Source organism: Artemia franciscana, chromosome 3 (assembly GCF_032884065.1).
Source record: "Artemia franciscana chromosome 3, ASM3288406v1, whole genome shotgun sequence".
Taxonomy (NCBI): Eukaryota; Metazoa; Arthropoda; class Branchiopoda; order Anostraca; family Artemiidae; genus Artemia; species Artemia franciscana.
Window position 1 is genome coordinate 25,507,267 of NC_088865.1, and position 15,603 is coordinate 25,522,869.

At 36.5% G+C, this 15,603-nt stretch overlaps 1 protein-coding gene across 8 annotated transcripts in view; it reads right to left on the reverse strand.

The window, feature by feature from the left end:
• Positions 1 to 15,603, reverse strand: part of LOC136025077 (neurobeachin-like) — a 271,780-nt gene that overhangs the window by 26,023 nt on the left and 230,154 nt on the right. For all 8 annotated transcript variants that reach the window (XM_065700792.1, XM_065700791.1, XM_065700790.1 and 5 more), the window contains 5 exons: positions 14,667 to 14,951; positions 13,690 to 13,834; positions 12,379 to 12,633; positions 9,529 to 9,749; positions 7,746 to 7,861 (listed from right to left, as the gene is read on the reverse strand). In XM_065700792.1, coding sequence (XP_065556864.1) covers positions 7,746 to 7,861; positions 9,529 to 9,749; positions 12,379 to 12,633; positions 13,690 to 13,834; positions 14,667 to 14,951 — 1,022 coding nt within the window. The remainder of the gene's footprint in view (positions 1 to 7,745; positions 7,862 to 9,528; positions 9,750 to 12,378; positions 12,634 to 13,689; positions 13,835 to 14,666; positions 14,952 to 15,603) is intronic.

The window sequence follows — 15,603 nt, forward strand, 5'->3', positions numbered from 1 at the left end:
CAGTATTCTCGCATGGCCAGAAAAACCCCGTTTTCGAGCGTTTTCTTTCTTTATATTATGGCTGGCCAATGTGGTTTAAGAAATTATCTAAGAAAAATAAAAAATATTTGATCAATAATATTATAATTACTTGTGCGCAAGTAGGATAGAAAATTAGCTTGAGCTTTCTTTATTTAGCTTTACAGACTGATAAAAAGGAGAATGAAGTAATTGAAGGGATAAAACATCTATATATAAAAAATAAGTTGTTTGTCTGTCTATCGACTGACGTCATTATAAGGATTGAGCTGTATGTCGTCATGAAGTTAGTTGTCGTCATGTTTGTTATGACGATGCTTAGATTATTTCATCATATACCGATTCAAAAACGAATGTATTCAAGCCGAAGTAGCTGAGTTGGTAAAGCGTTATGTTCCAGGTTCTAGGTCCGAGAGGTTCCAGGTTCGAACCTTGGCTTTAGCATTAATTCAAAAGAAGAAAAAAAACTAAAAAAGGTAAAAACTACAAAAAAAACTAAAAAAAAGGTAAAAAGCTAAAAACTTAAAAAGAAAAAAAAAACTAAAAAAAAAACCTAAAAGACACTGGGACACAAATAACGACCGGGAGATATAGATGACGATCGGGACACTCAAAGATAAATTACAGACCGGGACACAGGGACACAAATGACGACCGGGACACCGGGAATATAAATGACGACCGGGACGCTCAAAGAGAAATTACAGACTGGGACACTGGGGCACACATGACGACCGGGATACTGGGAATATAAATGACGACCGGGACACAGGGACACAACTACAACGGGATGCCAGGGGCACAGGGGATATATAAATGACGACGGGGACACAGGGAATGTTTGATTAGCAATCACCGTCAACAAAGCTCAAGGGCAATCATTAGAATAATGAGGTATAGATCTGAATACGGATTGTTTTTCCCATGGACAATTTTATGTTGCATGTTCAAGAGTCGGTAAACCTGACAATCTTTTTATATGCACAGACAATGGGACATCGAAGAATGTTGTATATTCGCAAGTTTTACGTAGTTAAAAACATATATATATCTATCTATATTCACAGGAACACAACTACAATGGCGTGTAACTCATATGGCGCGTAACGACTTACGCGCGCGGGGGGGGGCTTGGGGGCGCGCGCGCACAAATGACGACCGGGATACCGGGACACAGGCAATATAAATGACGACCGGGACGTTCAAAGAGAAATTACAGACTGGGACACTGGGACACAAATGACGACCGGGATACTGGGAATATAAATGAAGACCGGGACACAGGGACACAACTACAACGGGGATGCCGGGGGCACAGGGGGATATATAAATGACGACGGGGACACAGGGAATGTTCGATTAGCAATCACCATCAACAAAGCTCAAGGGCAATCATTAGAATAATCAGGTATAGATCTGAATACGGATTGTTTTTTCCCATGGACAGTTTTATGTTGCATGTTCAAGAGTCGGTGAACCTGACAATCTATTTATATGCACAGACAATGGGACATCGAAGAATGTTATATTCGTGTAATGTTATATTGTATATTCGCAAGTTTTACGTAGTTAAAAACATATATATTTCTATATATATAAAAATAAGTTGTCTGTCTGTGTGTCTGTCTGTGGATCAGGTGACGTCATGTTTCTGTGTTGACTGACGTCATGAAATTAGTTGTCGTAATTTTTGCTTTGACGGTGACGTCATTCAAGATATTTAAGACATATGTTCACGTAGAAAATCTATTAATGTTTAAGTTTACAATGACTGATGAACTTACCATGGCAAAAGCCGATGAAGATGCTCAAAGAGTCTATGCCAAAAAACTTGCTGCTGATAGAGAAAGTCAGAAAAGAAAGCGTGCCGAGGAACTACCAGAGCAACGCGAAAGCAGACTTGCTGCTAAAAGAGAAAGTGAAAAAAGAAGGCGTGCCGAGGAATCAAAAGAACAGCAAGGAAACAGGCTTGAGGCTGATAGAGAAAGAAAGAACAGAAAGCGTGCCGAGGAATCAAAAGAACAGCAAGGAAACAGGCTTGAGGCTGATAGAGAAAGAAAGAACAGAAAGCGTGCCGAGGAACTACCAGAGCAACGCGGAAGCAGACTTGCTGCTAAAAGAGAAAGTGAAAAAAGAAGGCGTGCCGAGGATTACAAGAACAGCAAGAAATCAGGCTTGCTGCTGATAGAGAAAGTAAGAAAAGAAAGCGTGCCGAGGAATCACAAGAACAGCAAGAAATCAGGCTTGCTGCTGATAGAGAAAGTAAGAAAAGAAAGCGTGCCGAGGAATCAGAGCAACCTGAAGGTTATCGCCTGGCATTCAGGTACAACCCAGTCGATGATTATAGCTTGAGTAGATGTGTTCAAATCGGGACAATGTCTAAAATTTGTCCCTATTGCAAGGCCTTGAAATTCAATGGTGAAACAATGGGAATGTGTTGCGCCTCAGGAAAAGTTAAACTTCCTCTATTGGCTGCACCACCAGAGCCATTGAAGACTTTCCTTACTGGAACTACGTCAGAATCTAAGCGTTTTTTGTCAAAAATCAGAAAATACAACTCATGTTTCCAAATGACGTCGTTTGGAGCCCAAATCGAAAATCCAGTTCAATTTATGTCTACTTTCAAAGTAAAAGGGCAAATTTATCATAGAGCAGGGTCCCTTCTACCATTCTCAGGCGAGAATCATAAATTTTTACAATTGTACTTCATCAGTGATAGAAATTCTGATTGAATGCAACGTTGGGAGAAATTTGTGAATGCACAAATTTCTCCCAACGTTGAAAGGACAATCGTTTCCCAATTGCAACATCTTTTCCACGAAAATAATAATTTAGTGCGTCTGTTCAAAACAGCCATCGATTTGATGCCTACTGATACGCATAAAATTGTTATTTCCGCTGACAAAACGCCTCCTGGCCAACATGTGCGTAGATACAATGCTCCAACTATCGACGAAGTGGCAATCGTTATGGTCGGTGATCAGTTTTTACCTCGAGATATTATTCTTCATAAGCGAAACGCTCAGTTGTTAAGAATTGCTGAAACTCATCGATGCTACGATGCCCTACAATATCCTATCATTTTTTGGGATGGAGCCGACGGCTATCACTTTAATATTAAATTGATGAATCCAGCCACTAACAAAGAAATGAATAAGAAATGCAGTGCAATGCATTATTATTCCTATTGACTAATGATTCGGCAGGATGAAGAAAATTATATTTTAAAATGCCGTGAATTGTTTCACTAATTCGTCGTTGGTATGTATGCTAAAATTGAATCAGAACGTTTGCTATATATCCGCCTGAATCTGACCAAGCTCCGCTCTGAACAATACATTCCTTTGCGAGATGCAGTTATAAATGACGGTAATACCACAAACGTTGGAAGATTAACAATTTTACCTTCGTCATATGCTGGCAGTCCCCGTCATATGCATGAATATGCTCAAGATGCTATTGCGTATGTTCGTCTCTATGGTCGTCCAGATTTATTTATTACATTTACATGTAATCAATCTTGGGACGAGATACTGCAGTTTTTACTTCAAGGACAATCGGCGGTTCATAGGCATGACATTACGGCCCGTGTCTTCCGGCAAAAGTTGAAATCACTGATAAACTACATTGTAAAACTTGAAGTGTTTGGGTCAGTGCGATGCTGGATGTACTCAGTGGAATGGCAAAAACGAGGTTTGCCACACGCACATATACTAATCTGGCTACATAAAAAAATTACTTCGAACGAAATTGATGATGTGATTTCCGCTGAAATACCTGATACAAATGTCGATAAGGGGTTACATGATATTATTGTAAAAAATATGATACATGGACCTTGCGGTGCACTGAACGAAAATTCACCATGCATGGCCAAAGGAAGGTGCACAAAGCAATATCCTCGACTTTTAGTATCAAACACAATTACTGGCAATGATGGTTACCCACAATATAGAAGAAGATCTACTGAAGATGGCGGTAAAACAGCAATAATAAAGAAGCGTAACGGTACCACCATCGAAGTAGATAACCAGTGGGTTGTTCCATATTCCCCATTATTATCAAAAACATTTAATGCACACATAAACGTTGAATACTTTAACTCCGTAAAGGCAATCAAATACATATGTAAATATGTCAACAAAGGCAGTGACATGGCAGTTTTTGGCTTGCAGCCCGAAATCAAAGATTTCGATGAAATCGTACAATATCAGGCTGGAAGATACATAAGCAGTAATGAAGCTGTTTGGCGAATTCTTTCATTTCCGATACATGAACGTAGTCCAGCTGTTGCTCACTTAGCGGTACATTTACAGAATGGTCAACGTGTTTATTTCACGGAAACCAACGTGCAATAAAGAGTCCTGAATCCACCGGTTACAACATTAACAGCTTTTTTTTCGCTTTGCAAAAATGATTCTTTTGCAAAAAAACTGCTGTATACTGAAGTGCCTTCGTATTACACGTGGAATACTAAAGATAAAGTATTTGAACGTCGAAAAGAGGGTAAGTCAGTCGACGGCCAACCTACCATCTTCAAAGATACCACGATAGGAAGACTCTACACCGTTCACCCCAATCAACATGAATGCTTCTTTCTACGCCTGCTTTTGGTGAATGTACCCGGTCCGACATCCTTTGAGTATTTGAGGACTGTAAATGGTACTATACATGACACTTACCGTAGTGCATGCCAAGCTCTGAATTTATTGGAGAATGACCAACACTGGAATAACTGCATCAATGACGCGTGCGAAACGTCAACCCCAAGTCAAATTCGTGCATTGTTTGGCATCATTTTAACAACTTGCTCTCCATCAGCTCCTACAGTTATGGGAAAAATATAAGTCAAAAATGTCCAAAGATATACTCCATCGAAAACAGTTAGAGACGTCAGATATGACTTTTGATTTTACATCAGAAATTTATAACTACACTTTAGTTGTTATAGAAGATTTGTGCGTACGTTTGGCAAACAAACCTCTTCAGGATTTGGGAATGCCTTCACCTAACCGTATCGCTGCTGTTTCGACATGTGTAGAATTGGATCGTGAACAAAGTCACAGTACGAGTGATCTATTGTCGTATGTACAAAATAACATTTCCAAGTTAACGTCGGAACAAAAAGACATTTATGATACGATAATGCATTGTGTCGATAACAACGTTGGAGAAATTTTCTTTTTGGATGCGCCAGGAGGTACTGGTAAAACGTTTGTGATAAAACTGATTCTGGCATCAATTCGATCAAAAAATGATATAGCGTTGGCAATTGCGTCGTCCGGAATAGCCGCAACATTGCTGCCTGGTGGCAGAACTGCTCATTCCGCTTTGAAATTGCCTCTGAACTTGCATTCTACAGAAACTCCCACGTGCAATATTTCCAAATCATCTGGGATGGGTAAAGTATTGCAGCAATGCAAACTTATTATTTGGGATGAGTGCACAATGGCACACAAAAAATCGCTCGAGGCTCTGGATCAATGCTTGAAAGATTTGCGAGGGAAGTCGAAACCCTTTGGCAGCACATTAATATTGCTTGCGGGAGATTTCAGGCAAACATTACCTATAATACCTAGATCAACTCCTGCAGACGAAATGAATGCTTGCCTGAAAAATTCTAATTTATGGGCACACGTAAAAACATTAAAATTAACTACAAATATGCGTGTCCGATTGCAAAACGATGACTCTGGTCAAACATTTTCAGATCAATTGCTGGCAATGGGAAACGGAAAGCTCCCAGTAGACTCAATTTCAGGACGTATACAACTACCTGCTGATTTCTGTAATTTAGTGACGTCCAAAAATGAATTGATTGAAAAAGTATTTCCGAATATTCTAAAAAATTATAAAAATAATAAATGGCTAAGTGAAAGAGCGATTCTCGCACCCAAAAATATAGACGTCCACGAAATCAACAATATTGTTTTGACCAAGATTCGAGACCAGGCAGTCCTTTACAAGTCAGTCGACACAGTTTTGGAACCAAATGAAGCGGTTAATTATCCATCTGAATTTTTAAATTCCATAGATCTTTCAGGGTTTCCACCACACGTGCTACAACTAAAAATAGGCGTACCAATAATACTTTTAAGAAATATAAACCCACCAAAGCTTTGCAATGGCATTCGACTTGCCGTAAAAAAAACAATGGAAAACCTAATAGAGGCCACAATCTTGACAGGGCCTTTTGAGGGTGAGGCTGTTCTTATTCCTCGCATTCCCATGATTCCAACGGATCTGCCTTTTCAATTTAAAAGATTGCAATTCCCAATTCGATTAGCATTTGCAATCACCATTAACAAAGCTCAAGGTCAATCATTAGAAAAATGTGGTATAGATCTTAATACTGATTGTTTTTCCCATGGACAATTGTACGTTGCATGTTCGAGGGTCGGTAAACCTGACAATCTATTTATATGCAGCGACAATTGGACAGCGAAGAATGTTGTATATTCGCAAGTTTTACGCAGTTAATTTGTATTTTGGAACCAAATGAAGCGGTTAATTATCCATCTGAATTTTTAAATTCCATAGATCCTTCAGGGTTTCCACCACACGTGCTACAACTAAAAATAGGCGTACCAATAATACTTTTAAGAAATATCAACCCACCAAAGCTTTGCAATGGCACGCGACTTGCCGTAAAAAAAACAATGGAAAACCTAATAGAGGCCACAATCTTGACAGGGCCTTATGAGGGTGAGGCTGTTCTTATTCCTCGCATTCCCATGATTCCAACGGATCTGCTTTTTCAATTTAAAAGGTTGCAATTCCCAATTCGATTAGCATTTGCAACCACCATCAACAAAGCTCAAGGGCAATCACTAGAAAAATGCGGTATAGATCTTAGTACAGATTGCTTTACCAATGTACAATTGTATGTTGCATCTTTGAGGGTCGGTAAACCTGACAATCTATTTATACGCACAGACAATGGGACAGCGAAGATTGTTGTATATTCACAAGTTTTACGTAGTTAATTTGTATTGTATCTATCTATCTATCTATCTATATAAAAACGAGTTGTGTGTATGCATGTTTGTTTGTTTGTAAAAAGAGCGTTTGCATATGACGTCATTATTAGTACATACGGCTTTGTATATGGACAGACAATGGGAAAGCCAATAATGTTGTATATTCGCAATTTTTACGTAGTTTGAAACACATATATAAATCTATCTATATTCACAGGTGGGACACAGGGACACAACTACAATGGCGCGTAACTAATATGGCGCGTAACGACTTACGCGCGCGGGGGGGCTTGGGGGGGGCCGCGAAGCGCCCCACCAACTAGGTGTTGGGATGGCGCGAAGCGCCACCCCAACAGCTAGTATATATATATATATATATATATATATATATATATATATATATATATATATATATATATATATATATATATATATATATATATATACATCTATCTATATTCACAGGTGGGGCACAGAGACACAACTACAATGGCGTGTAACTAATATGGCGCGTAACGACTTACGCGCGCGGGGGGGGGGGGGGGGCGCGAAGCACCACCCCAACAGCTAGTTATCTATAAAGGGAAGTAGCTGATGTCGTATAAAAAAAAGGAAAAGTCAGCTTAAATTCGTTTATTTAGCTTTAGAGACTAAGAAAAAGGAAAGCAAAATAATTGAAAGCATACAAATCATTTAAAAAGAGAAGCAATTGATGTCAAACTTAAAATACAAAAACAAAGTGATTACCAGCAATTGTATTAAGGAACATCAAATATTCAAAATTGGAAATTTCTCTTCTCTGCCACTTTTGTACCATATTTGAAGAACGCATTAGCTGACGTGGAGCCATCATTGATGCTCTTCTAACAAGGAAACAGGGAGACGTTCATTAGATACAAAAAATACAAAGGGACATTTCTTATGATGCTTGATACGAGGCTAAATCGCTTGAGCACTTCTCTAATCATAAGCTTATAGCAACTCAAACTAGTAAATGTAGCTCAGTCAACTAGAAACCAGAAAATTACTTGCTGGGACAATCCACCAATTTACGAAATTCTGCGTTAAAGGTCTGGGTTAAAATCATCTGATCGAACTAGGCAATCAAAGATCGTTTTATGACTAAGAGCTATCACACTTTTTCGCTGCCTTAAAATTTTTTCGCTGCCCTCCCAACCCATGACGGGAAGCTTTTAGACTGTTGATGACTTAAGTGCTTGAAATCTAACATGCTTTTTCATTTTTCTATAATTTTAATATTTTTTTGTTTTTTCATTTAAATGAAAATTTTATTTCAATGCACCATTGTACAACGATTCTCCCAGGACAGTTCCTATTTTCAAATTCTTGGGAATCAGTTCGTGGTTACGTGTTTTTGGTCTCTTTGTTAAATATAAGATTCTTTTCGAGGAAATACTCCGCTATAAAACAAGCAGAAACACACACAAAAAAAAAAAATCAATTACAGACGCACAAGCTCACATTTTCCTGGCGGGGTCTCTCTAACCAAAGTTAGGACGGAAGGAAGGGGTCCCCTACACTTTTTTGCGTCGTTATAATATAAGTTATTTTTTTTTAAATAAGGCATTTGCATTTAATTTGATTAGTTTGCTTGAATAGGGGATTTGGCCCGTAAAAAGTCCATAAAACATGAGCGTAAATGCATACAACGCAAATGCTCAAGTAGAAAGCAGGTTTGCTACCTATCCACTCCAAATCCCTACACAATCGTAAAAAAAACTGAGTTACATTGAAAACAATTCAAATGGGGACAATAAATAAGTGACAAGATTCACATCAGCGAATTGAAAAAGTTCCTTTTGTAATGATTTCAGATATGATCTTTATTATTACGTTCGGGTCCTTTAAAGGACACATAAGTGCTTAAAATTTCCAAGGGTAAAATAAAAAAAGGATAGCAAAATATTGAGAAAAACAACTTTAAATCGACATAGGAAATAACATAAAGGAGATATGAAAAAAAAATCCTAAAAGAACTCATAAAAACTGGGAGGAGGATGCTAGCAATCTCGGTATAAAGGCATACACATTTGCATATAATGAAAGAGTTAAATGACCCAAAAAGGGTTTCAAGGGAGAGGGAAGTTTTGCAGAAAGTATTCGATGATAAAAAAAGAAAAAAGAAAAGCGGCATTTTCAGAATATTTTAAATGCAGAGAGAGGGAGAGAGGGAGAGAGAGAGAGAGAGAGAGAGAGAGAGAGAGAGAGAGAGAGAGAGAGAGAGAGAGAGAGAGAGAGAGAGAGAGAGAGAGAGAGAGAAGGGGGGATAGGGGAGGGAAAAGACAAAAAAGTTTTGAATTTGGGTAGGACCATGTCAAGTCCAGTCAAGAGAAGAATAACTGATAAAATATCACAAAAGATTCCAGCCCACATAATTGTGTCAATAAATTACAATTTATTTTTCTTTTTAGCTTATCAAAAAGAAAATTTATGCATTGGAGACATAAGTACAACATATTCTTAATATGTTGAAAGTCTTAATATGTTCGATTAAATAACCGAAGAAAACCTTGTTTGTGGTATTCCATATTTGACGCCAACACCAACTCTTGGTAAAGCTTTGATGACTCGCTTAACCATGCCCTGATCAGGCAAAGCAAACATGATGCTCGTTCTACTTGCTAGGAAAATCTCGATGGCAGAGTTCTGAAGTAGATAACGTCGACTAAAAATAGCTCTCATCTCAGAGAAGTACCATTTCCCATGGAGATGCTCACAGTAATCGAGGCTCTAAAATAGAATTGATAAAATAAAAAAAATAAATTATAGATACCTCTGCTCTTTTATATCCAGAGATTAGCTGTTATGAAGGGGCTTAAATCATTTCTGCAAAGAACATTGAATTTAAAGTCGAATAACAGAAATGAAATGCTCTAAGCAATAAATCTGTTCTAAATACTCATTTAAAAATATTTCTCCAGAAAAAGATCAAACCGCCTTGCTAGGCTAAAGAAGAGAAGGCGAATAAATTACAAAAACACTTAACTTTAGGTTCACAGTGAAGCAGCGTTCGCTTGTCACGGCAATTTATTAAGTTGACAAAATTTAACTTTATCAGACAACTCGGCAATACATATGGCAATCTTTTCTACACAGCAGCAATAGCCGTGTAAGAGACAGTCCTGTGAGAGAGTAGCATAAATTAAAATTGCCCAATGATGCAATTAATGATAATTGCCAGAATGACCACAGTTTTTTTTTTTTTCTATGTGACCCTGAAGCGGACAAGCAAATCAGAGAATCAGATTCGTCTTATTATGATATTAAATTCCATTATTTTTTTCGAATTAAACACGAGCACCAAACACTTATTCACACCATTTTAAATTCGCTGATAGTTTCTCAATACCGAAGAAAGGTATTGTAGATATTAAAATGAGCCAATGTATATATAGAAGAAAAAATAGCAAAAGATATAAGAATAACATGTCTATTAATCAGCAAAAATTAAGAATTTTAACGAATAATTTTCTAAATTCTGAACCTTCTTTTGTTGTTGATGTTCTTACTGGCGTTTCGGTACCCTCCGTGGAACTTCTTCTTGGTGTCACTATTTGTGATAGCCTTAAACGGCATAATCACATTTGTAGCATCACTAAGAAAATAAGTCGGTTATTTTCTATTCTAAGGCCTATTTCCAAAATTAGTTCCAGAAAGTACCATACCTTTAAATGATATACTTCTTTTGTCAGAACCACTTTAGAATAAGAATGACATCTCTGATTTCGTCACATTGCTAAAGAAGAACCAAAACAGATTGAGCCGATCATGGTTGCTATGCTATCCACCTCACGAAGATGCAGATAGCAAACATGATCAAGTACAGATACAGTCCTTTCACAATTGGGAAGTCAAAATATTGATTTTCGCTATAAACAATGAAATATGTCCTTGAGGAATATCCCTTAGGAGATGCAAATTCAAGGTGAGCAATGGCATATTAACTCTTAACTGATTTCTCAGTGAATCTTTCGAAAATTAAGACAAAGAAATGCAATATTACTTCCAATATGACCTAGCTTCTAGGCCACACTCACTCTTTGATTGAACAGTGTTTTTTATTTCGCCCCAAAATGCAAAACGTAACACAATCTACGTTATTATTTCCAAAATTGCTCCATGTACAAACTAAGGTTATGTTACTTTAGCTCAAAATATAATACCTATTAACTACTTCCAATATAAGTGATGACAAAAGTCAGGCTTAAGTTACTAAGTGGTAGGTAACCAGGTGTTCCTATATGTCTTTGTTATCCGCCATTACACTCAGTGGGACTGCGACTTTTTTTTAAAATGAATGTAGACACTTAGCAATGAGAAGGTTCAATGGAATTCAAGAAAACATATATTTTTTTATCTAACAAGGAAAACCACCCAAAACAAAACGGTTTTACACAGGATCATTAAGGGCCGCGTACACTTATCATTTCCCCTTACACTCACAGTGTTGCTAATACAGTGAAGCATAGCATGTTCATCTTTTTGCAAAATATAGTAATAAAACGTATTTGGGTATAACAATGTCTGGATGAGTTAAAGGGCATATTTGAGTTTAAACTGATGTCTGGGATAATTCCATGAGTAATACCAACTTGAAAAAGATATAGTACACCTATAAAAACCGGTTGGGGAGGGTGTCAGTCCATATCAATCCTGGTAATCTTCCATGAATACAACTTTTCGGATGCAATTTTCTTAGAACCAACTAAAGCCCAGAGGCCTTTTTTTAGACTTGAGATGCAATATTTTACATTATTAGAATGAAAAAAAAAAAAAAAAAAAATCCTACATCTACAAAGACTAGTTGATGCAGTAAGAATCTAATTTTTTTAATACCCTTTTGCATGAGCAGCACATAAAATTCGTTAGCTTGTTAATGGGACAGTTTGCGAATCATTTAGCAAATTTTCATTTCATCTATGGTTTCATCGAGTTTTCATACGTTTTTAACATTTATCATAGAAAAACTGACTTTCTTGATTTCTTTTTATTAGGAAGAAACATTTCTTTATCGACTTCTTTCAAAATTGTAAAATATGGCCAACTGACGTTCATTTATTATTTTCATTGGGGTTTTCTTTTAGATATTCACATTTGCTTTTAATTTTTCTAATTAAAATTCTGTATAATAATTTTTGTCTATTGCCAATTGCCTTTTTTTACGCAGAATATAATTTTGACGATGTTTACTTGTTAAAAACAGTTTAAACTAGAGACCGTCGTCTTATGTCGTTATAAAGTTTTATATTATAACATTGTGTTTTCTTTGGCTCATTATAAAGTTTTGGCAACTGTGATTTCGAACAATGGCCACCTTTGACAAGATAAACCAACTTGAATAGGCATGAAAATATGTTACCCTTGGATCATTCTTCTTGAAGTCGGGATCATCTTCATCAGCCTCGAAATACAATTCATTTGAAGTTACGGAAAGAGTTCCTGGTACAACAATGCCTGGCGCTATTATTTTTGCCTTACAGCTTAGATTAACTGGACCAACAAGATCTGTATCGAAATCACGGTCTTCAATCAAAAGCTCAGGGTCATCATGACTTTCTGTCGCTCCTTGAGGCAGTTTCGTTGTGGGTAATGGAGTTGGAAGCTCTCCCCGCATCTATAACGACAGTTTATTTAGCATAAATAGAACAGCGTATGATATATAACAGTAAGCCAAAGAAAAGGACACATACATCTGCATCTTCTTAAATAGATTTTACACCAAAGGGTATCTCTCCGCTAGATACTTCAGTCAAGGTAAATGGACAATGTCTTGCACTAACCATTTACAAGAACCGAAACTGAATACCTCCAGAATTTCGACAAATAATCTTGGACGAGTACTCTAAATTCAATTAAACACTTTACCCTTCAGAAAAAGGATTGATTTAGAGAAAGGCCATTTCCCTCAAAATAAAAATCCACAGAATATATGATGAAAATGATAAATTTGCGCAAGAATGGATACAAAGACATAATTTTGTTGCGTCATCCCCCTCCGTCCCCTCCTCAAAATAAAAATCAAATGATCCCTTCGCTTCAGAAATCCCTCGTAAAAGGGTCTCCTTATCACCCACCCTCTACGCAAAAGTGGTTCCATTGAAAGAAAACTTCACTACCAAATATACCATAAATATGTTTTTCTTAATACAAAAATTATATCTTCTGCTAATCAAAGAATGACCTCAGCAACTTCACAATTATGAATCCACTCTGATAAACTAGCTACCTTCTATTATTCAAGCGTCTTTTCTTTGTGTATTAATTATATAAGTTTATGTATGAAATTGTCTATTTGACAATGATCAAAACACTTTTGTATCTTACATCGAGAATTCATATTTCTATTAAATTGCATATAATTAGGAGGTATTTAACAACTCCGACAATAGAATGTGGGGAAATGGAAAAAATGCACATTGTCACCTCGACCTCTGCATGACTAAATTCTTGAAAATGATACCCTAGTTATTTCTATAATACAGATCAGTGTCAATCTCGAGCCTGAAGTGTACTACCGATTAACAAAAGTTTCGGCTTTTAAACTTCATAAACAGAAACTAATTAATTTGTTAAACTTATAAAAGGAAACAAGACAGAGAATATGAGAAAAGCTTCCAAGTAAAAGAACAAGCCCTGAGGCTTTCATATATAGAAAAACAACAACTATTACATTTTCTTCGTCTTCAGGTGGGCTATTGGCACGTATTTCAGGGATAAGTATGGCCTCAGGGTGAGTGGTTCCCAATGGATTCCGCACAAAACGTTTTCTTCTCCTACAATCATCTTCCCAAGCATCTAATTTCCAGTGCTCAATGCTAAAATTAAGAAAAAGAAATTAAATATTTTTCCAAGATATTTTGTAAATTGTGAAAATTAAAACACAAGTCAACTGATCTAAATTGGAAAAAAAAAGATCCAATAATTTTTTAGATAAATGTACTCTCCCCTCTCCTCTTTTCCCAAATTCTATTTTTTCTTCTCGCACCTTTCCTTTCCGCTTTTTTTAACAAGTGGTGATTATCTTTTCGTAATTTCCCTTTACTATTTTCAAATTATGTGACAGTTAATTGTATGGCTGAGTCGGCCGAAGCTAACTTCATCACAAAGCCGGTGGCCTCAAATTTCGTAAAGATGAATCATCTTTAAATTTTGGCTTAATTAGGGAAGCTACTAAAAACTTTATTAAAAGGATCTCCTCCAATCACGGATTCTTCTATTAAATTCTATATTTATTGTATTATAAAATGCTAAAAATAACATTAACCTAGCTTAAGCATACAAAGTGTAGGGGGGGATGATAAATAGAGCGGTAGGCCAGCATTTTTAGAATAGCTATGTTTGCTCGAGTTTTAAGTCACTCTTTACTTTCAACTGGACGAAATATTTTTGTTTTTAACTTTGTTAGACAACTTTGTGTTTAACTTGTTAGACAGGCTAAAAGACACACCATAGGATCAAGGGAAGCCAAAATAGAAAACTAAAATTCTAAGAGTTTCTTTACAAGATAAAGAAAATACACAGCTAAAATATTTAACTAACCTGAAATGAAAAAAAGAAGTAAATCAAGGACAAGAAACAGAACAGCATTCCCTCGAATGCATTCAAGGATTATAGCCAGCATAATTTTATTTATTCTTGGAAACCCACCTGTGGTCAGACTCCTTAGGATTCCCCCAAGCACCATAGCGGCTCATTGCCAAGCATGACACACGATCTACAAGTCGATTAGCCAAAGCGGCATCACGCCTTCGAGCAGCAACAATAATCTGATCGCAAACTCCTTCCTCTTCTCGACGCTCTGCTAAAGTTGTAGTGCATAGAGCTTCAAAGTCGGAATGTTTGACAACATCATCAGCTCGCATTCGGTTTAATATAAATTCTGCTTCGTTAGCAACCCGGACAATATGGTCTTTCATGGCATGAGAGAGGAGCCTAAATAAAAGAAATAACAGTAAATGAAAAGTACGGTTGGAAAAAAAAACCTAGAAGAAGTTTTTTTTTTTTAATTACAAAACGCTAATGTAGTCAATCACATTGGGTGGATCCGGATGGTATACATATCTTATAAAATTATAAAATATTATAATATATACATAAAATAAATTTAAGTGAACAAATTAGAACATGCCCGACTTAATGCACATTCAGCAAAATTTTATTTGACGCATAGTGATGACACATGAGAGAAGCCATATCAACCAAATCACCAAATCTACCCTATTTAATAGTGTTCTTTTTTTCAATTTCATGTGCATTTTGTAATTGAACAGCTGTTTGCATTGTTATTTGCTGCCATTTACAGGACAGCATTTCACCATTGAAAAGAATTGTGTTGGCTAAATGCAATTTTTTTGCGCAAGATGAATTTACTTTGCTTCAGTAGCATTCTTATAGTCTGAATAATCTCAATTACATCTAATTCAGTTGTTGGATCTCATTTCATGCAGTCATATATAGATCCTACTTATTTTAACGGCTAACATTAGTTTTTTTTTTCCTTTTTAGGCAAAAACTTTTAGGAAAGCAATATCGCTGAGGAGCTTTTTCTCTGTTTTATTCGTCAAGTTATATTTCTAGTTAATCA